The sequence below is a fragment of the Hippoglossus hippoglossus genome, chromosome 23 (assembly GCF_009819705.1).
Source record: "Hippoglossus hippoglossus isolate fHipHip1 chromosome 23, fHipHip1.pri, whole genome shotgun sequence".
Classification (NCBI taxonomy): Eukaryota; Metazoa; Chordata; class Actinopteri; order Pleuronectiformes; family Pleuronectidae; genus Hippoglossus; species Hippoglossus hippoglossus.
Genome location: NC_047173.1, coordinates 11,918,709 through 11,941,828, shown reverse-complemented (window position 1 = coordinate 11,941,828; position 23,120 = coordinate 11,918,709). Strand labels below are relative to the sequence as shown.

Below are 23,120 nucleotides of genomic sequence, written 5' to 3'. Positions count from 1 at the left end.
TATGACATTTATCAAGAAATGAAATGGATTAGGACATTCTGTATATTTTTTCAAAGGAAATGTGAGCCTGTAAAAACTCTGGATACACGACAAGACGTGAATATTGGTTTTTCTGCATGTTTTTCTTCATCTCTCCCTTTTCCCCACAAGTGTGATTAGGCTCAGACTCAATACACATTCCAATAACATGTGTCATGCTGCTTCCACTTCAGACCCTGAGGGACCAGTCAACTCATACTGTGCCTGGGATTCATCCAAATTCATATTGGTTTTAAATCGATGCCACCATAAACAAAATAGTGTTGATGACAGGGCTCAATACTCAACGCAATAACACCCCCACAATATGAGAATCACATTTTTTTTGCGTGACACCATTTGACTGAAATTTGCATGAATGTTAATTCCATGTTTTATTACAGGGGTGAAACTCTGTTGTGGTTTTCACGCTGACCTGAGATGTGCCTCCAGGAGAGAAGGTAGCCTGAGACGCCGGCGACTCGAGTCCAGTTCAGAGCGGTGCTGCGGTCCGTCGTGTTCAGAGCAGCGAAGCCATTCACTTTGGGAAGATCCACTGAAACACACACATAAACAACACATTCATAATCAAACAAAAAACTCAAGTGAACGGCCACATTTGACTCACTAACACCTTTCCTAAAAACACTATTGTTAATTATTACTTTATAGACCAATCTTAAACATTAACATTTTTCTCCCTTGATAACATTTCTAATTTGTCAGCTCTGAATATCAGCATACAATTCTGAAAACATATTTTTTATTACAACCGCAAATAAAGAAAAGAGATGCTGAATTAATAATGTTACTCATAAGGAAACTGTTTTCAAAGTGGGTCCTGAATCGATACCCACTCCTCCTAATAACCTCTGTATCAATCATTAGCTTCTCGACAAACATGAAGGAACTAATCTATCAATTAAGAACATTTTAGACCAATTTATAAGACTAATTTGTATAACAGTGATATAACGGTAATATAACAGAATATCTGCTGTATCTCCCTCAAAACTCGAGAACGCGTCTCATACTGCTCCTCAGTATTTGGAGCAGGCAGAACTCACGGGTCCTCGCAGTGACCAGAACCGAGCTCCCCTCCCTGTTGGCCACCATGGACGACACCTGGATCTTATAGGCCGCGCTCTCCCGCAGGTTGCGGATGGTGAAGTTGGTGGAGGCGGCAGATGCCAGGTGGAACTTCTCAACGCCCCCTAGAGCAGGAAATAGTATCATCCAGCACAGAGAGATAATGGGTGTTGATAACAGTATTGTTTACCCATTTATGGTTGAACCTCACACAACGTTTAAACTGTGAGCTGAGAGATTTTACTATTATGTAAGAAGTAGGTTTATTTAAAAAATGAAGCAAATATCCAAGAAACCTTAAGGTTTTTAGTGCGTAAATTTAAATTCTATACATATAAATGAATAAATTAAACATTTAATAAACATTTTAATGGTTACAAATGTCCATTTCTCAGGTTTTACCATAATACTGTGTCAGCACACATGGTTTACTGTTTAAAAGTGGGTGGTCTCTTACCCAGGAAGGGGATCCAGGAGATTTTGTATCCAGAAGCCCCTGGTGTTTTGCTCCAGGACAGGGTGAAGAAGTTCACTCCAATGTCCACGACCTTCAGTTTCCTCACTGCCTGGATCGGCTCTGAGTCCGAGACAGCAGCTGGAAAAAAAACACCACATATATATATATATATAACATAACAACTGATGTTATTTGCATCATTGTCTAATTTAATATCATATAAATATTGTCAGTTGAAATCACGATGCAAAAAAAAAAAGAAAAGATGTATCCAAAATGTCTGAGCTGGATGAGCTGGTATGGCTTCCCCCCCCCACACCCTACCATTTATCAGTGAAACAAACTTGGCCCACACATTGACTCAGACAGTGATAGAACGATAGCAGCCCTGCGACTACAAGTGACAGCGGCAGGAACTGTGGTTAAAACGGGAAAACCAAAAATACATGACACGTCAGTCAGACGAAGGAACCACATGGGCGCCGCGGCACGGGATGGAGAGCTTCCCCGTGCCTGCCCATTTAATTACAATGGGCTGCACAGCTGCACAAAACCCATTTAAAATCCTCAGATGAATCATTAATAAATAAAGATCAAAGTGTGAGAGCTCACTTCTCTTCTGTACCTGTGAGCTGAGACAAGGAGAGTTCTGGTCCCTCCGAGTTGCCGTACACTGCAGAGATGGTGATAGTGTGGGTGGACTGCGGGTTCAGGTCCTCGATGCGGTGGAAGAGAACACTGCGGTCCAGGTAACGGGACTGCAGGCTGCTGTCATCTGCAGGGGCACAGCCACTTACATAAACATGACTGGTACTTCCTCATAAAGGGAAGTTTTGGTTTATAACTTAAAGACTGTGGACAAGGCTGGAGTTAAAGAAGCCAAGATTAAAGACATTACCTGTGTCCCAGGTGAGTTTGTACTCCGTGGCCCCTACGATGGGACTCCACTCCACATCTATGGACGTGCTGGTGTGGGACGTCACCTTGAAGTTGGACACGTAGCCCAGAGGAGCTGAGAAGAGGAAGAAACATCAAGAGCCCGTTAATGACACTATTTGCTCTGTGCCATTGAGAACTAAGGTACATGTGTGCAGATTAATTTCCTGGGACTAATAATACTGATTATCTTTGAAGTTTTATGAATTGGAAAAGGTGTAATATTTTGTATTAGAGTTTTGTGCCAGAGAAGTGAGGGAAAAATAGGTCAAGTTAAAATAACAGTGACTGGGGCTCAATGGCACGTACCACAAGTGACAATAGGCCCACGACTTGTCAATCAAACAAAGACAACTCAAAGACAAGCGTCATAGACAGGCGTCATAGTTGCTGGATGAATGACAGTACTTTGTAAGGAGAGGAACAGGACGACTGTGGATGGTGCGAGTCCATTCAGAGCTCCAACAACCCTGATACTCACAGGTTCTGAAGGTGGCGCTGATACCGGGTCCCACCAGGGATCCAAACAACACGTAGAGAGTCAGGACATACTCCGTATCATGGGCCACGTTCTTCAGATGGTGGTCCGTGGTGCTGCCATTCAAAGCCAACTGCCTGGGACGGTCCCGCCCGGTAAACTCTGTAAACACAGATAATAGAGTTCCTGTTGCTTTGAATTGATTATCGCTCCACTGTAGCTCTGGCTCAGCGCCAGTGCCTCCTCCCCTGCAAACAACATCCTCCTACTGTGTTCCCAACATTTGTATTTCATCAAAGGGAGTGCCCGTCCCATCTGTCACATCCTGCTGGCAGACCGGTGGAGGTGTAGATGTGTCTAAGGTAAAAGCAGAGTCGTTTCAAAAGCTCTTGGCAAACTGAGTCTGTCACTAAGGAAATAATAAGAGCATGAATGTGTCCTTTACCCTTCTTCTCTCTGACGTTTACATCCTCCCACTTGGCTAATTCATACAAAATAACAAAACTGTCACTGTTATCCAGCTGACACCTAAATTTCGCCGGCACTGCCGCCCCACAGATTCTAATTGAAAAGTTAACTTTCTCCGGCAAAATGCAGTAAAAGTTAACTGTCTGTGGTGGAAAATAGGAATTAAGAAACTATTATCTCACAGTGGCTTAATACATATCATACAAAACATACGTCTCTGACTGTCTTTTACGAGAGGAACCCGCTCAACCACCCAGACAATTAGGATTCTGCTGTTCTTAGACAAACTAAACACGGATAAGCAGAGTTACATTATTGTGCATCATAGAGTAAACTAAAAAACGTATGTTCTGCTTCATCTTTGACTGAATCTTAAATACTCTTCGTGAGCCATCTTGCCCTTCTTTCACTTCTCCTAAGATTTCTATTGATTTGCATTTCAATGTATTCCTGCAATGCATTATGGGTCTGCATGCTGTATCTTAAAAAAAATGCACAGAACAGAACTTTATCACCATATGAACATTGTTGTGTGATGTAAATAGAAGTAGGTCTAAAACATGTGATTTACCTGGGGTGGGTCCCCAGGAGAGTCTGTATCCTGTGGCCCCGGGGACGCTGTTCCACGAGATGACGGCAGAACTGGTGGTCACAGCCGACACCTTCAGGGTCTGGACTGCGCTGCTCTCCACTGACACAGGGACAAAATCACAAAGGTGATTCCTTTCTCCTATGATTTTCATACTGTAACCTCTCATGCATGCCTTTATGTACTTTATTGTAAACACTCTAGTTACATGTCTTGGCTTTGGTGGCGGTGACGGGGCCCTCAGTGTCTCCAAAGATGGGGTTGATGGTGATGGTGTAGTCAGAGCCTGCGTGGAGGCCCTGGATCATGTAGAAGTTAAAATTGTCCCCAAGGTTTATGTTCTCTATGTGATCATCTAAAAGATAAAAATGAATGTGAACGTCATGAATTAGCAGCAGTATCATCATCATAGTTTACTTTAAGGTTACTATAAAAGATTAAGCTCTAATATATAAAAAACATGAGTGTAAACACAGAACCTGGAGAAGCCCACGTTAGACGATATCCTGAGGCGCCCCTGACTGAAGTCCACCGCGCCTGGACGGTGTCTGTGGTGGCGTTTTGGACCAGGAACTGCTGAACTGGCACCAGCTTCACTGTTAAACACAACCCATCAAACACACAAACGTAAATGTAATGTTTCATTTGACTTAGTGGGCCACAAAACCATAATGGTGACAGAAAGTGCGGTTGATTGAAGTAATGTAATGAAATCTTTTATTTCTATAAATCTGTATCAAAACACAGGCCCCAGATACATCTGTCTAGTGCAGCATGAAATAAAAGTAGATGTATATGTGTATATATGTAACAGACCTAATGCTTACTGGTATTTATACGTACAACAACATCACCCCTCTGTGGATATATTGTGGTACTACACCTTGGCTTTCTTTTCTTTTATTTCTTGAGAACTAATACATAACTTTGTCCTGTTGTGGATCAGTTCCACGTTCAGAGTAATTCATAATTAAAAGTGTTACAATCACTAAATAAAGAGACCTGGGTGTGTTCCTTGTTTATGTAAATGACCATTATAATGGCCTTTTGACTCAGGTCATTAAACTTACACGTCTTGCCCACTATTGAAACTGTTTTGCCTGGTCCCTGCGGGAAATCGGCGTAGATATTGATAGTGTACTTCTTGTCCTCGTCCAGGCTGTCAATCACGTGAGAGGAGGTGTCGCCAGGAAGCAGCTGCTCGTAAATAAATCCCGGTCGGTTGGCTGCAAAACAACCATAAATACAAACAAATCAATAAGCAGGAAGTATACCTTTCAAACGGATTGTTTCTGTGGTGCTGGCTGCCTTGTGTGAGATTAAGTAGGTGAAAGGCAGCAGAACTGACGATGGTTTCCATTCAGCAAATACATCCGAGTTAAACACGGCTAAATGAAGTCAAGTGTCACTTCAAAGAAGGGGTATCTATCCATACTCTGAAATACTTCATATTGACATAAGTCTCTACAGTAGTTCGGGTCAGATGATAATAGCTGCATGGTGCAATGTTAGCATACATCTTGGGATGAAGAGCTTGAATCCGTTGAGCTTCCCTACAGGAGGCGTCCAGCCCAGACGCAGCGAGAACAAACCCTCCTCGATGACACGGAAGTTTGACACCTGGGGTAAAGGGGCTAAAAGAGAGCGAGACTTTGAAAATACACGTGCACACTCACGCATATAGAATTTGTATTTTCTAACAGGTTCAGGAGAATGTACTTTTGTGTGACACCTACTTGTCTGACCGGTGATGGTCACAGAGTCTCCTATGAGGTTGGGGTAGACGGCATAGACGGTAAAGGAATAATCTGTTTTAGGATTCAGATCTGGGACCAGTGCTGTGCTCACGTCTGCCTTCAGATCGATCTGTCACACAACAGCAGGAAAACAAGGGCTCAGCGTGCGTGCGTGCGTGCGTGCGTGCGTGCGTGCGTGCGTGCGTGCGTGCGTGCGTGCGTGCGTGACTGATCAAGACAGATTGAATCGGAGTAGATGAAACACCCAGACCCAATGCAATGACACAGGGATACTCTTCTGAACAGCTTGAATAAAGTATCCTTATGCTTTGTTTACACTTCTATCCAATTCTCTCTTCTCCATTATATTTAAATTGAGTCATATTGTGCCTTATGATGCAGAGAACATAATATTCCTCTTGTCCGTCTGGAACATGATTCTCTCCAGAGCACAATTGCAGCAGTATCACGAAAACACACAATCACAATCACAGCAGGGATGTTGTTGAAAAGCAATAGACACATTCTAAAAAAATGAAAAATTGATAATCCCCCGCTTAAATATGATTTTTGAATTAACTCAACAACAAATATTTAATGGCATTATCAACTTTAAGTATTTACTTCAATTAACTTGATTAAGTTTCTCGTGCACCACAGAAATAACCGTGTCAAGTTTAGAACAGGGTCTACATTACAATTCAGCAGGGGTGCCATCTTAAACCATCTGTCCTGAAAGAGAGGGTTTGTAATTTGCTGAGACTTGTTGGCGTTATCAGAAAATGTGTATGGAACAATTTAATGCGACTTTTCGTCACTCAAATGTAATGATTCCTCTCATAATAATGAATGGTGTGTGACTGCGGCTCAGGGGTGTGAGTGGGTCGTCCACTAAACAGTTTTTTGGTGGTTTGGTCCCTGGGTGAATGGGTGAATGTGACTTGAATGGTCAATAAGACTAGAAAAGCGCAATATGAAATGCAGCCTTCAAAGAAAGTGGGTGGCAGTGGGTAAAACTGCTTTAAATTTGTGCTATTTAATTTTATATAATTAAGCAAAATAGATTTACTGAACTAATGATAATTACTTGGCACAACTTTTTTGTGTTGACCTTCAAATACAAAAATCCCCACTGTTGATGTCCATCCCACTAATGCAATCTCGTGGCGATGGCGTTGCCCAGTAACTCGGCACCGAGCGATGACTCAGTGAATTTCAGCTCAGTGCATGTGACCTGCAGTTCTGAGTTCGGGGCAGAGATGACAGGTCGCTGGGATCGTGAGGACGTAAAGCGCACCTGAGGATGAACATGACCTCCCTGAAGAAATGACGGACGATGTGAATGTTTTTCAGCAGGAAATCAATCTTTATCAAATGGAGGGAAACGTTATATTACAGAAGGATTCATAGACGTGTCAGGTGCTCCATCAAACCCTCAAATCCCATATCCGTCAATGTTATTTCCTCCAGCCCCTTCAGCACAATGTGTCATTCGCCTTCATGCTTCATTTTAAGGTCTGAACTTCAGGTTATAAACTTAACTTTAAAAGTCTAAGTTCCACTGCATCTATACTCTGACCTACAACAAATGGTCACATCCTCAATTATCAGTTGTAGAGTCCAGTGGGCCCTCACCTGTCTCTGCTGCAGCGGGAGGAGCTGCCCCCTAGAGGTGAGAGGGGCGACCAGGAGGCGATAGCCGGTGACGTCGCCTGTGGCCTGGCTCCACGTCAGTCTGAGGGAGCTGTGGGCAAACTCACTGACCTGCAGGTCTCTGGGGCCGACCACACGCTCCTCAACTGGAGGTGGGAGGTGTGGGAAGATGGATGAGGAAATGTACAAATACATAAAAGTGTATGAGTGAGGGGGAAATGCACATGGGAAAAGGAAAAAATGCAAATGCTGGTTTTTGCATAAAGCTGGTGTGAAAGATAAATCCATCTTAATGAGAAAAGCTTCAGTGCAGTGTGAAATAAAACAAATCCATTTTTCATATTTTATAACATGTTACATGGTTTATAAGATGCAATTCATCTATATAAAAACGCATCAGCTGTCAGCACGAGGGCTCTGCCTGGAAACCAGACCAAGGGGCCAATGCAATTTGAAGGCAGCTACACAACTTAAGACTAAAATCTCGTTTTCTTTTAATGGAACTCACCAGGTTGGGAAGTTTTCACAGGACGCGGTGGTTCGGAAGCTGTGACGCACACTCTGCGGGACAGTTTGGGAAGGACCGGCTCCAGCAGGGAGTAGTCAGCAGCCAGCAGGAGGTGCTCCTCGTGGGGCTGGGCTACAATCCTCCTCAGCTCCGATTCATCCGCTCCCCACACACCTGGAAACAGGAGAAACCAGGAGTGTGATACAGCAGCAGTTTGCCTTCAAATGCTCAGTCCCATGATATTTAAAAAAACATTTAAAACCAGTAATATTGAGAATAATGCGACAGGACGGGAGGATGAAACCATTTGAAAACAAATCATTCCAATGTTTGACTTCCTCTCTGTTTGTGTTTTCTCCACATACCTTCACACAGACATCACAAGGGGGAGCTGTTGCATTTTTAGTGGTTTATTCCAAACTATAAAAAAGCTGCAGACTCCCATGATGAAGATGCATGTTATAAACTCTCAGGCTTAATCCTATCTCAAGTTGTGTGTTATGTGTGTGTGTGTGTGTGTGTGTGTGTGTGTGTGTGTGTGTGTGTGTGTGTGTGTGTGTGTGTGTGTGTGTGTGTGTGTGTGTGTGTGAGATAAAGACCCTTTCTGGGCTCCAAAACATACTTAAAGGAAGAAAGATAAAATTCAAATATAAGTAGATGACTGTTGTAATTTGGCCTCACACAGATAATATAAATGTGCATGCTTTTTTCCTGTGTGTACAGAACATGCATGTCAGTCCCACATTGCCATATCCAGCCTTATTCGTGCTACACAGGCCCATTGGCTTCCCACTAGTACACGAGAGGCGTGTGGAGCCAGCTCTCTGCAGGAATGATGAACGAAAGGAGCACGCCTCGGTGTCAGAGGTGCAGATGGGAGGGGGGAAGGGGGGGGGGGGGGGAGACACCGAATCGCCTGATGAAAAATGGCTGCGATTAGCACAGCATCGGCTAATGAGCAGTAATTATTGCACCGCTCCCAGCAGAGGGGGGAGCGAGTCGTGTGCTTGTGTGCTTTATGCATGTGTGTAGGAGAGAGGGGGGGTGAGATGTGTGTAAGTAAACTTGGAGGTGAAACACATGGTGGAGTAAAAGCTGAATTAATCACTCACTTATTCCTACATACACATTGAGGAGGGGCTTTTATGTTTGTTATTACAATACATACATGTATTAAGTGCAAACTAAAACCAGAACAATATACTGGTCAGCAGATTTTAGCAACCAGTATTTGGCCCATTACAAGAACCTGATATGTCTCCACATGCATATTGGTATCTGCATGTATGTGAGCCAGTATGCAAACTTTTATTTTACAGAATAAACAATGTCAAAAAGATTTGCATTCATGTTTATATTTTACACAAAGAATATGTTAATTTCCTTGATTGAAGTTCTATACATTTTCTTTTTATTTAAAGTCATTTAAGTTCATGTTTAAACTGTAAAATATCAAGCCACAATTTAATTTCTTTGTCATAAGAGTTATATAAAAACATCGTAGACTATATTAGTTATAATGTGTTTAACAGCCGATATATCAGTATCAAGAGCGGCCCCCCAAAATCCATATTGGTCAGGCTCTACCTATCATAGATATATCATGTGTTATATCTACCCTGTGATAGACTGGTTACCAGTCCAGAGTGTACCCAGGTATACCAAGGGTATATTTATATATGTATTGATATTAGAATTTGTGTTACTCCCTGAAATTGGTATCACAATGGGCACCAAACATCCAGTAAGGACTCTGGATTCTGCATAATCCTGCATGACTGTGCTCAGACAAACAACAATCTCACACATACTCACAAGTACCCACACTGAATCCAATGAATTCCAATGTACAGGACATGAATTTCCATCTGCAAACACTGATGATAAGAGGCGGCAGAGCTCGGATAAAAATCTGAAGGGTCGCCGCAGTGGGGATGTTGAAGGAATTCACACACTCACCTACTGCAAAGAGGGAAATGCCGTTGTCAGCCGCAGCTGTGGCTGTGGCGTCAACTTGTTCGTCCGAAGGTCCGTTTGTGATCAAAACTGCAATCTGTGCTCAGGGAAGAGAGGGAATTACATAAGAGGAGTCATTCAACATGACATATACAGGAGAATAGTTAGAATATTGTGATTTTAATGTCAGTGGACGTCATTTGTCAAAAAATCTGGTTTCTTTCTTCAAATTTGCAAAGTAAGAAGTGGTAGAGAACAAGTTTTCCCCATTGTTAACAGGATGTTAATCTTCAGTCTTAAAGTGTACTCGGTTCATTTAAAGTTCAGCGCTCAGTCAATGACGGCGGAGGCTCGAAAGCATCAATGTGAGAACGCAGCTGCTGATTTCTGGCTCTAGAATTTAATATATCTGATAAATCCCCAATTCTCTGCCTTCCCACGTCGAGTGTGCTGAGTCGACCGGAATGCTAACCAGCTGTGAGACCACACCACAGACTGTCAGAGGGATGGAGCAAACTGAAAATGGAGATCTGTTGGAAACAAAGGGAATTTGCTAATTCGAGAGGCACCTATTAGATGATACATTTAGTTAAATCGCTGATTATTGTGTCTGGTTTAAGTCTCAAGATTGGGACCAGCAGCAGTTCAGATTCAGAGCAGGTCCTTGAGCATCTGGCTGATCAGGTTAATGTCACCACTTATCAACAGCCACTGAATCGCCAATTTAAACCCAAAGAAAAAGACAAATACAAGTCTGTTGCCGGTGCATCTCAGTTTGTCACTATATGGTTGAATCAGATTCACGGCTGTGTGGAAATAGGAGAACAGTTAGTTTGGTTTGTTTTTCCATTGCGTCCTGTGGAGCACACATGCAGACTGCTGATAGTTATTTGCCTTCCCAGTGGGACTGAACCGTAGGGAACATGCATGTTGCCGGCCGGGTGGAAGCAACAGTCTTAGTGGGTTGTGATGTCAAATCAGCGGTTTGCCTGGTGCTTGTGTATCCACACTTTGAGAAACGTGTACACAAATAAGATCACGCTTCAGTTTTTAATGAGCGTATGGAACTTCTGTGGTATCGGCCGGTACCCTCGATGGGTACATCACATGATCACATCCCTCTGGGTGAGGTGTCGTACCTTTGGGGCGTGATCCCGACTGATGGCGGGGCTGAAAACAGGGTCGACCAGATACTGGAGGGCAGAACCCATCCTCCTGGATCCACCGTCGTACGGGAGGTCCCTGATGGCTCTGAGCACCTCCTCCAGGGAACTATAGTCTGTCAGAGCGATCCGCATCCTGCAAAGGGAGGATTACAGAGGGAAGGATTACAGAGAAGACTGTGGACGTGATGGAGCAACTACTACGAACATTGTTAGGTGAGTGGATTATTCAGCTTTTATTTGTTTCCCCAGAATATCAGAGTTCAAGGGATTTTCACAAAACTGTGTGCAATGTGTTAGTGCTTGTGCTTGAGTGTCACCTCGGGACATCCCCAAAGACAGTGACGCCGAAGCGGACCCCCTCGGCTCCCACCACACTGTCCCGGAAGGAGGAGATCACAGCCGAGATGAAGCCTTTAACTCTGGAGAAGCCGGTCTGACCCACACTCCACGAGACGTCCACCAGAAAAACTATGTCTGCCTGCACCACCGTCCTGCATGCTGAGGGGAGAAGAACGGATGAATCAGTGAGTGCGTGAGTACAAAAGGAGGAAGAAGCAAGGATCTGACAAAGAGTTAAATGCAAAGTAAATCTTTTTTTAAGGTTTAAGGATTCAACTGTTGCCCTAAAGATGTGTTTTATTCCCCAGCTGACCACCAGATAGCAGTCTTGTTCCATCCTGTTGAGGATCCTCCCATCCTTTGCCTCTGCTCTGCTGCCAGAGCACCACGCAAATCCTCATGAATGTTTAATGAGACACAAGTGAGCCAAAGAGACTATCAATATTCTGAGCACTCCAGCAATAAAACTTTAGTGGAGCGTTGAGGAACGCTTAGAATAATAAGGTAAATGCACCCGAAAATCAGGGTCAGTCTCCTCGCTCACGCAAACAATCACATTTTGGATAAAGATGTGCTGCATGTGGGAGGATCCAGATGCTTTTTAACATGGCGTTGAGAAGCCACACACACACACACACACACACACACACACACACACACACACACACACACACACACACACACACACACACACACACACACACACACACACACACACACACACACACACACACACACACACACATGCCTAAGCTCTGGAATCTCCTGATGCAAAGGCCTGCACTCATTCCCACACACACACTCCAGACAGAAATCTGCTGTGTCCGCAAACACCCACCAAATCAATATACTGGCATTACATATGCAATAAACCACAGTGACGACAGCATTGATTAGACTGGCGAATAAAAGAGATTGGCGCCGCTGATTGTTTGGTAAGTGATAACTATACGCTTCTCCGCTACGTCCTCTGTTTCATTAGCCAAGCTCTCTCCCCTCCATTATCTCGCCCCTCTTCCCTTGGCGGTCATCCCAGGATGCACTGGGGGTGACATGTGTCTCCAGCCCACCGGCGACCTGACATTGTGTTCCCCCTCACGCACAGAGGGAAACTAGATATTGTTGGGAATTCAATTTTTGGGATTGTTTCTGCAGATGGATTCAACACTGATGCCGATTCCCAGGATTCAACAATGTCCATCCTTCCCAGTCCCAGTCCCATGTAGGCAGCCGACCGCCCCAGCATGCACATGTGGGCTGTTCCATTCACCAGGATACATTTTCTACTCCAGAGGTTTCTGCAAGAGCACATGAAATATGGCGGAGGCTTTCAAGCTACGGAGCAGCTGGAGGTTTGTCTCTGTCAGACGGAGGCAGACTGAGGGAGAAAACAAGATCAATTATCCAGAAGTTTGTCTGTCTGGGCTGGCAGGTGAGAACCACATGCCTAAAATAAGGAGGCAACACATGCTGAGGGATTAGGCATGGTCTTTCTTGAAGGTTATCTATGCTGATATCGCAAAGGCTGTATGCACGTCTGTGTAAAACCTCCATCGATTTACGCATTAGACGTAGCTCAGTGGCTTCAGCGTGTGCTGCAGAAAAATTCTGCCGGGAGAAAAACACGCATCAGAAATAATGATGCACTGCTGCAATTAGCTCCCGACGAGATCAAGAGAAGAGATGTAAACCATCACAGAGTCCGAGAGAACTCAACAGGCCATCAGGTTCAGATGTTATTCACACAGAAGAAGGGAGGAGGAGGAGGAGGAGGAGGAAGAGGAGGAGGAGGAGGAGGAGAAGAAACTGCAGTAAATTGCTGAGGAGCCCAAACTCTCAGAGAAGCAAGGAAATATGAAAAGATAGAAAGAGCAAATATTGACAAAGTTTCAAACGGTCGACATGACAAATGCGCGTTCCCTCAGGATCTGTTTCCAGTGCCATAGCCCCCCCCCCCCCATGTGGGCAAGTCAGTGCCAGTGGATACAAACAAGCTAATCAGTCTCATAACGTCGTGTTTCCAATTTGAATTTCGTGCAGTTTCTAATATCGTTAAAAAAAAAAAAAAGGCACAGAGAGAACAGTAGAGTCTTTTAGGAGCCGTTAGCTGGCTGACACATGGGGCATGAAGCATTAAATCACATACTTATACATGTAGCCTTTTTTATTTAGATTTGATTTGATGAACAGAAAGGTTCCCATTATTCAGAGTCAACTTGTAGCCTTGTGTTCAACATATTATTCACAGTAGAGTTGTGCATGATGTTTAATAGAAGGCTGGGGACCTTACAGCAGGGGTTGTGTTCATACACATGTTGATAAAACATTGGAGCGCAGCATGGATTAAAGTTATTACTAACCCCAGCTTCCATTTCTCTTTCTATGACAATGATATGACAACTTCTTGGGTTTGTAAAGCTTTGTCTTTCCACTTTAATGCTTTAAAGTATTTTTGAGAAACGGCTCCCTCCTCTCCAGGGAGCTGTAGCAACACAATGATTCTTGACATATGTGAGAAATATTTGCACCTGCTGGACACAGAGTCATGGGTTGAGAGTTGCATGTTTGATTTGGCTCAACTTGTCATTCAGACAGGGGGGGTCTGTGATCTTAGTTAACTTCTCAAAGTTGCTAGAAAATAATTTGTGTTGTCGTGTAAAATGTTAAAGCAAAACCAAAGAACAAAAAAAATACATGATAGTAATACCGTATAGTAATAATAACCATTTTTTTACAAGTTCTTGAGTATATTATGTTTTTTATTTAGCAGTTTTATTCACTACTTCTATATCCCAGAGGAAGCTCACAAGCCCGTTGCCCTTGTAAAGCTTTTGCGGCCAACTATTCTCTACAAATATTTGGCTCTTCAGCTGCTGGATTTGTCTTTGTTCAGTTGCTCCTTTTAAATTTACCAGTAGCGCACTGCAGGTTCGTCAGAGCATATTAACAAAAAACAGCTATTTACTGCTTCTGGAAAGGAACATTTTGTGCCATAAAGCAAAAACACTGACCTACAAGTGGCTGGAAAAGCTCCACGGTTCAGATGATTCCCTGAGGATCCCTCCCAGTGCTCATTTGAGACGTTATCGATTAAAAAATATATATATATATATATATATATATATATACACAGTAGATTAATGGAGCTTTAAGGTGTCAAGCTGTCCTCATGATTAAATATTGACCACTGGCATTTGAATTAACACTGTCAATTAAACCGCTGCAAAGGAGGCGCAGCTTCAAAAACATCCTCGGTCTATTTTTATCCTCCCCATAATTCTGCCCGACAACTTTACCAATCACTTTCTGCCAACCGCTCTCCAGGTGGAGGAGATCTAACTTCTCATTGGCTCTTTGACCTTTCGGTGACATCCAATAGCACCTGAGGCTAAGGCTCTGTATCTAGGGGGGGGGGGGGTTGAGTTTGACAGGCCGGCAGACCGAGCTCTGTACTGTACATGAGGCCAGCAGATGTTTGAATTCCCTGACTAGACACAGTCTGGATGGTAACTGGAGCCGGGCGGGCGTCTGCCCCCTGTGTACCAATCCAGGTGTGGAGATTTAATGATGGAGCACCCGCACAGGCTGTGTTCATGGAGAATCTGCCCTTTCCGTGGCCCGAGCATCTGAGTCGTCTAATTCATGCGCCCCGTGCACATTTCTGACAATCAGACATATGGTTCAGACTCAGAATTAAGCAACGCATGGCACCATAAGGTGGAGCTTGACACGGAGGAAGTGACTGCAAAACACGGAACAAAGTGAAGAAAAAGGTGACTCACTGAATAAATGAATAAGTAAGCGAGGGAGTGAGTAAGAGGAAAAAGTAAAAGGAAGAAGTGTGATGCCGCTGTGTGGGACAGAGAAACTTGTGTTGTCATTTACCTTCAGTTTGTGCGGTGACTCTTTGATGGGAGAGAGACAGGGACAGTAGGAAGATCCACACACAGGAGCAGCCCATACTCTTCCTCTCCTCCTCCTCTTCCTCCTTCGATCAGCCGCTCCTCCTCCTCCTCCTGGATCTTCTCCTCACAAATCCCCTTACTGAATTCCACTCGTCGATCATCAATTCAAACTCTTCTCTCCTTTTGTCTGAAAGTATAAAAAAATGAATAGAGGATGGAAAAAGTCATTAAAGGCACTTGAAGATAAAAAAACTTAATCAGCTACTTTTAATTTGGTTTTTGCAGAAACACATTGTTACCTCCGCCTCAGAGATTATGTTTTCATCTGCGTTTGTTTGTTAGCAAAAACTACCAAACCAGTTTCTGTGAGATTTTGTGGAGGAGTGAGAAATGACCCAATGAAGAAACCATTCAGTTTTGGTGCCGATCCAGGACTGTTTTCACTTTATTTGACACATTGGATGTGTTTTGGGAAATTTCGGTTGATTTCTCAGAGAACAGTTCTTAGATCTTGATGAAAAAAAGCTGGCATGTTTATGATCGTGTGCAATTCAGTGCATTCTAGTTAAATAAAGTTTAGATATAAACAATCTATAAACTTCTTCATGCAGCTGCATTGTTTAATATCCATTATCTATACCGCTCACCCCCGGGGCTAGAGCTGAACCCAAGACACCGGGCAAGAGGTGGGGCTGCCAGGGTACCACAGGGCCAACACACAGAGACAAACAACCTTTCACCCCTATGCACAACTTAGAGTCTCCACTACATGTCCTTGTGGACTGTGGGTGGAAGAGAACCCAGAGAAAACCCACGCAGACACCATGCAAACTCCACACAGAAAGACCCCCCCGTGCCAAACCGAACCGGGAACCTTCCTGCCGTGAGGCGACAGCGTTAACCACTGCACCACCGCGCTCGTGTTTACTATCCACTGCATTTACAACCCACTGTATAGTTGTTTTGGTCTAATACGGGCCAATATATCCAGGTTAGCACTGTGTTGTCCTGGCTCCCGTCGCTGTTGTGTGTAAACAGTTTTACAACGGATTCCAATGACACAGAGGAAATAAAAGCATCAAAGGGGCTTTTAAACTGTCCAGTATGAGCCCAGTTATTAAAAGCTGTTATTGGGAAGTGTAAACCAATGCGGACATTAAAAGTAATTACTCCAATAATCTATTGCCGTTGTCGGAGCCTCTTCCAGATTCAACCTGCGGGCTGAGCTGGACGCATGCCACTGCTTTGTTGACATTGCTCATACTTTTTTATCGATGGGGGGAAAATGTACCTTCAGGCTTGTTTTCCTAGACATACGCACACATTTAAACACGAGAAAGGCTCATGTTGTGAGTATGGAAATGTCTGATAAGCTCAAAGAAGTGTGAATAAGCGAAAAATCTTCAAAATGAGTTCACACTGGATATATTGAAGTCAAACTTTGTGCTGCTTCCAGACACAATATGGATAAAAACAACTGATCAACCTGATGAGTCTCGATCTCTAACAGTTACCCAGGCAAACTGTTGCTGTTAGGCAAGCCGCTGCACCACCGTGCCGCCCTCCACCTTGAACATCACATGAAAAGAGAGGAAACGCATTGACCTGTTCAGTAAATTCAACCAGACAAGGTTTCGAGGAAGCTCCTAAAGGATTCCACAGATGCAAAAGAGGTTTGGACCAGTGATTCAAACCTGTGAGCCATATGCACCTGTCCGACACTGCGATGCCCCGGAACTCACAGCTGCGATTATCTCCAGAGGTTTAGACCGAGACAGCCCGGATAATCGCTTCCAGTGCCTGTGTGCGTACTCGGTCCAAAAGAAAATCTACCACCATGTCAAATCTGCACTAATGGACCCCAAGTGTGTCTAATGACAGTGTCCACCTGCCCTCTGCTATGTTCTGGTTATGGTGTTTCATGCTTGCATTGCAAAATAGTGAGAAAAGGCACGGTGGGAATGAACTTCTTATCCCGACTCACGTGTGGGGATATCGATAACATACAATTTCAAGGACAGACACAAATACCCAACTTTTATCTGTGATGCAAAATGTGGGGGTTTGAATTCCTGCTCGACAGCGATCATATTTATTTTTGAAGCATTTTGTTTCCACGCGCTTTAGTTTAGCTCTATCTTCAACGATACTTCAGGACAAACACTATCAGCCGTGGACGTGTAGGAGACAGGTGAACGCAGATGATCTCTGGAAGAAACAACATCAGGATGGGGAGGGGGGGGGGACATTTCAAGACGGATGAGCCTCGGCGGTCAAAGCACAGCGGTTCTTCACGGCAAATCTAGATGGAGGCAGAATATTAGCTGTCCATGAGAGTAAATGGAGGTACAGTAACGCTCGGGGATACAAAAAAAATCCTCCTCTGTCTCTTCCCTCGACAGACAGAGGAAACTTTGGGTTAGCATGAAAGAGATTAGCCCCGGAGCTACAGCTTTTGACTTGGCACGACGCACTGAGTGGAGGCAATTCAGTCCCCGCTGAGACGCCGCGGCCGCGTATCATCCGTCACCGAGGGCTCGGGAGGTGACATTTAAAAAGCGAGCACGGAGGTGAAGGTAACAGGAACGCATGAACAAAAAGAACAAACTACGACAACATCCAGTTAAGCGAGTGCAATTAATGCCTGGGCAGAGTAAATCAAGCACTTAAATCAGGTGGCAAAGGAGCTATGCAGCAGTGAAGGATTATCCCGTTTGAAATGAAGGAACTTCCATCGGAGAGCAACATGTTCAACGCATTAACTGTGATCTAGGGAAATGGTTCGTGCTCTTATGTTTTACATTAGCTTTCTAACCCCCACGTCTACGAGTGCGTGTGTGTGTGTACGGTGCGGGCATGTGCTGTTGTAAATTCATAAGCATCACACATCAAAGCGAGATCTGCCTTCACTCAACTGCGTTTCATGAGATGAAAACATGGCAGGTTTCTTTTCGGCTTTAATGATTCACGTTGCTCTAATCAAGCTGTGCACCGATACCTAATCTCCAGTGTTTCCCGATGAGATCACATTTCAACTATTAAAATAACCAACTAAAAAAAACAGATAAATGGTAATCCGTTTGAATTCCAGATTATTCCTGGGTGGGATTTGTCTAACTGGTCTGACGGAGCCTCTGCAGGGTTTGAACCCTTCTCGCCCCCCCCCCCCCCCCATACCAACGCAGATCTAAGATGTGTCTCTGCACGTATCGTCTTATTACTGTAGCGCGGAGAGAGAGGGCCGACTCAAATGTGCCTTATCGAGACTGACAGCCGGCGTAGATGCATACAGTTAATATCTTGTATCCAAGCGACAGCGGGACTTTCAAAGAGGTTTGCACGGGTGTTCAGCGAAGCAGCAGGTATGCAGAACCCGAGGGTTTTTACAAGGGCTTCGACGTGATCATCACGGGCAAACGGGAGAGAAGCTTCCTGAAGTTTTAGTGCAGCTCAAATGTGTTTCTGCAGTTTGAAAAGATTTAAAAAGCAAGACCCACCTGAAAGTAAACAGCAACAATACTAACATGCATGATAAAAGTTATTGATTGGCGCTACAATCAAAGACCAACTGAGGATCATGGGAATTGGTTTTGCAGGTATTTGGTGCAAAAATCAAATTCTCTAACCTGATGACGACGGCACTGGACCAAAGGTCAAGGGGTCACCAGAGTTAACACAGTTTAACCATGAATTTAAGAGTTTTATGGCAATCAATGAAATCTTTAGTGGGCCCACCATTGGACAGAAAGACTTTGCCATCCAATAATATCACACGAGTCCAAGTCAGGAACTAAGACAATATGCTTGTAAACACCCCACATCATCAGAAAACACTTGTACAGGACAGCAGCCATCACTCACACCCTGCTGGGATCATAAGCTCTGTGTGTCCAGGCCTTGCCAGGGAGGAACCAGGTTTATTGTGTCTGAGGCCTTTAGTTTATCACTGCCGCCAAGAGGATTAAATACTGTAACAAAATGAAGTTTACTGGCCCCGGCCCTTATGCTCCCGCTCTGGTCCCTATCTCGTCTTCTCACACACACACACACACACACACACACACACACACACACACACACACACACACACACACACACACACACACACACACTCGTTCACACATCGCTTTCCCTGCAAGTCTAACGGGACGTCAGCTATTTCTACATAAGGATATTTTCCACCTCACCACTTCACAGGCGGGATTATCCCTTTAGGTGGGAAACAGTGAAAAGGCGCTCGCTCACACACACACACACACACACACACACACACACACACACACACACACACACACACACACACACACACACACACACACACACACACACACACACACACAAGCACACACACTTTCCAGAATACATAATAGTTTATTGACACACATGAACATCTACAGCTAAAACAGACTCAAATAAAATCCTATGCACTCATACACAGCTCATAATCTGCAGCACATACTGCCTAGATATCACATTTGCAGTCAACCAACTCAGACAAGTCCATGCACGGGGGGGGGGAATAATACAATTCCTCCTACATAGTTTCACCTCAGGACGATGCTCTCACATGACTGTAAAACTGCACGTCATTGTGTTTTTATGCTCCGGTTGAATTTGGAGGAGTGAAATCTTTGCATCGACTCCCGACTCGGGACGTGTGCACTGCATGAACAGAGTTTATCGTGTCAACTTGCTCTCAAACTTCGTGAAACGGTTCCTTTGTAGCAATTACTGCAACTCAACACTTGGAAGCAATTGAGACGAGAAAAGAAGCGGACAACAAAAGCGCTAATATCACAGAAGTAATGCTGCCTAAGGAGAAATTGCACTTTAAGGAGCTGCAGTATAAAGAGTGTTGGCGTTTGTCCAGATACTTTGGCTGTAACAAGGGTATCTGGACAGTTAAGAACCCTAAACTCTTCGGTAAAGCACCATATTAAAGTGCAGTTAAAGTAATGGGTTTTGACTACGGCCCTAAATGGGCCCTCACGTTCTCACTTACCACCGCAGACGAGTGAATCATCATTATCTTCCAAATCCAGACGACCTCTCGAGGGCTGAGAGATGAAAAAAAATATATATCCCTAAATATTACAACAACAACAACCAAAAAAAAAAAAGTAAAAGTTTTATCCGAGAGAGGCAGAGACGTAAATGAATAAATCAAACTTCCTTGGAGAGGTGCACGAGATACTGTATCCAGTCGTCTGTATCGGAGGAACGGAGGAGGTAGGTGTGTTTGAGAGCGTGGAAGTGTGGTTGACTGACAGTTTTTTTCCTGGGCTCTGCTGAAGCGCAGAAAAGTTTAGGGAGAGGGGGGGGGGGGTATGAAGCTGCTGCAACCTGTTGGCTCTGAGAGGGAGAGCGAGACAGAGAAGAAGAGAGAGAGGCAGAGAGAAGGGGAGGTGGGGTTTATTGGTGAGCTTTGACCCTGCAAGGAATGCATTACTACAGTGCTACAGTGCATGTGAGTGCGTGTGTGACGGACAAGCTTCCACCTCGGGGGGGTAACAGAAGAAGCAGCGAGGGAGAATGATGTCAAAATACTTGGGAGCTAAATTAGCCGTGATTAGCTGAATCTTCCCCTTGAGTTGAAGGAATGCGAGAACACAACAGAAACCAACGCAAACTTGACAACAGCAGTCAGCCAACAAGTGAACTGTGCATGTTGGTGCACATTATATTCGAGGTCCCACGTCTTTTACGGCTTGTTTCACTTGTGGTGGTAAAGGATGTTTTGGTTTAAAAAAAAAAAGAAGCCTTTTCACAATATTCTATTCATCCAACGTTAGATTACGTAGCATCAAATAAAGTCCGAACACGGCCAAGGTCAATTTGTTGAAACATGCGCTCTTGTGTCCCCCACATACCTTTGTGTTAAAGGGTTGTGTACTAAAAACCCATAAAATATAAACCCAGCCAAAATATCTTGTAGAGCAAACGCCTTCTCAAGACAGAGAGGACGGGAACGAGGATAAATCAGTCGTGTTTTACAAGCACGTCTCAGTGTGTGTGTGTGTGAGCTTGTTAATGTGTGTGTTTTGTGTATATTGAGGGGCACTGGGTCACCTTTTAAAGGTGGACCCCAGGAATGTGGTGACCAGTTTAATAGGGTTTAGCCAGCTGTCAGTGTTGACATGCTATAACTCAACACACATGCACGCACGCACGCACGCACGCACGCACGCACACGCACACACGCACACACACACACACACACACACACGCACACACTCCTAGCTGTAGGATGTGGCTGAGGTGCAGGTTCAGATGAATGTGTAGAAATGGGAGGAGGAACAATCTACATTACGTATACAATTACACGACAGTATCTACCATTCGTTACTGCCTCACATATAGGAATTTATTATAGCTTCAAATTAACAAGCTAATGATGTATATGTGGTAGATAGACGTATTCAGCCCTGCCACCCAGCTTTGAGTTCTATGGGCGTGTTATTTTAACTTCCAGGGAGCGGCACTACAGCCAAAAGCTGAAGGTGAAGTGATATTTATTATCCCATAAATTGTGTTGCAGCCAGGTGCTAACAAACACACACAAAACATCATGAATACAACATTAAAAATTAATATCCGACAGATACAATAAAGCACAGGATCACTACATAGGGAGACTCTGCAAGAACAGTGCGCTAGCAGCATCGATCGTGCCACTTCAGCATATTATTTGCCCTCTTGAAAGATTTAAAAGATATATCTGTGTTTACAACGTGTGGACAAAATGCTCTTTTTTATTGAGTACACACTGATTACTGTGATTTGATGTGAACGTGAAGTATGTTGACAAGTCGATAGCAGAACATGTCAAAGGCACAAGCTTGTGGCAAGAGTGTAAATGAACGTCAGACATCTTCTTCCAGTCTTGATGCAAAACGAAGCCCTTCTATAGGGAACGGCATCGGTGTGAGAGATGTATTCTGACGTACGGAGGAGGAGGATGATGCTGGTTTGGCCTCGGGGCCGTCTGAGCAACACGCCGCCCTGCAACTGACCTCAACGTGTTCAGGGAAGCTCAGGAGGCGGCATCAGTTCAGGACCACATCACGATTCCCTCCCGATGCTGTAAAACTGGGCCTGAACAGCGAGAGGATCCTCCGGTGTCGGCGTCGATAGTGATTTCCCCTTAACATAACATAACTTTAACTAACATTCACCAATTTACAGTCTTGATGGCTTCCTGAGCTCAATTACGTCACGGGTGAGCGAAGCCTAGCTGTGTTTGAGCAGCAGGTGTAATTAGGTATAAAAGGTGTTGCGGATCTGCCGGGGCTGCTCCGATAGGGAATATTAACTAGCCCTGCCTCGGCTAATTGCGCTTTTTACTCCAAGTGGGCCGCCATAAATCTCGCCTCCAGTCGAGAGAGGCGCCGGCAGCGGAGAAAAAGAAGAAGAAGAGGCAGGGAAAAACTTGCAAAACTGCAGTAAATTAGCAGAGGCTTTGGAGGGGAGGGTGTGAGAGTTATTGTGGCTGAGTGGAAGTAAATAGGGAAGGCAAAGGATTAAGAAAGTCTGCACACAGGTAAGAATGTGTTCATCGGGTTCATCATTCATTAGGAATTCCATACGGCTGCCCAGCTTTACTGGCAGCCCAATAAAAATATCAATCTCAGGTAATTACCTTCGTGGTTATAATAACAGCGTCTCTGAAGTGAGACTTTAGCTCCTCTCGCCAACTTTTATCTTCCCAAAATACCAATGGAAAAAAGGTAAAAAGTAAAAAAAACCTTGCAGACATGTTTTTTCTTTAGCAGTTCTTGTCTCTTACCCCTTCCCTAAGTAGCGTGTTGAGCACAGAGGCCAC

At 44.2% G+C, this 23,120-nt stretch overlaps 1 protein-coding gene across 1 annotated transcript in view; it reads right to left on the bottom strand.

The window, feature by feature from the left end:
* col7a1l (collagen type VII alpha 1-like) overlaps positions 1–20,399 on the bottom strand; it is a 49,956-nt gene extending 29,557 nt beyond the window's left edge. The window contains exons 1-19 of the mRNA XM_034578790.1: positions 20,301–20,399; positions 15,279–15,485; positions 11,372–11,552; positions 11,028–11,187; positions 9,892–9,985; positions 7,933–8,106; positions 7,407–7,570; positions 5,772–5,901; positions 5,553–5,669; positions 5,106–5,261; positions 4,515–4,631; positions 4,244–4,390; positions 4,018–4,137; positions 2,982–3,140; positions 2,463–2,576; positions 2,190–2,339; positions 1,565–1,702; positions 1,086–1,232; positions 455–574 (exon numbers count right to left, since the gene is read on the bottom strand). Coding sequence (XP_034434681.1) covers positions 455–574; positions 1,086–1,232; positions 1,565–1,702; positions 2,190–2,339; positions 2,463–2,576; positions 2,982–3,140; positions 4,018–4,137; positions 4,244–4,390; positions 4,515–4,631; positions 5,106–5,261; positions 5,553–5,669; positions 5,772–5,901; positions 7,407–7,570; positions 7,933–8,106; positions 9,892–9,985; positions 11,028–11,187; positions 11,372–11,552; positions 15,279–15,354 — 2,464 coding nt within the window. The 5' untranslated portion in view covers positions 15,355–15,485; positions 20,301–20,399. The remainder of the gene's footprint in view (positions 1–454; positions 575–1,085; positions 1,233–1,564; positions 1,703–2,189; positions 2,340–2,462; positions 2,577–2,981; positions 3,141–4,017; positions 4,138–4,243; positions 4,391–4,514; positions 4,632–5,105; positions 5,262–5,552; positions 5,670–5,771; positions 5,902–7,406; positions 7,571–7,932; positions 8,107–9,891; positions 9,986–11,027; positions 11,188–11,371; positions 11,553–15,278; positions 15,486–20,300) is intronic.
* Between the last annotated feature and the right edge of the window lie 2,721 nt (positions 20,400–23,120).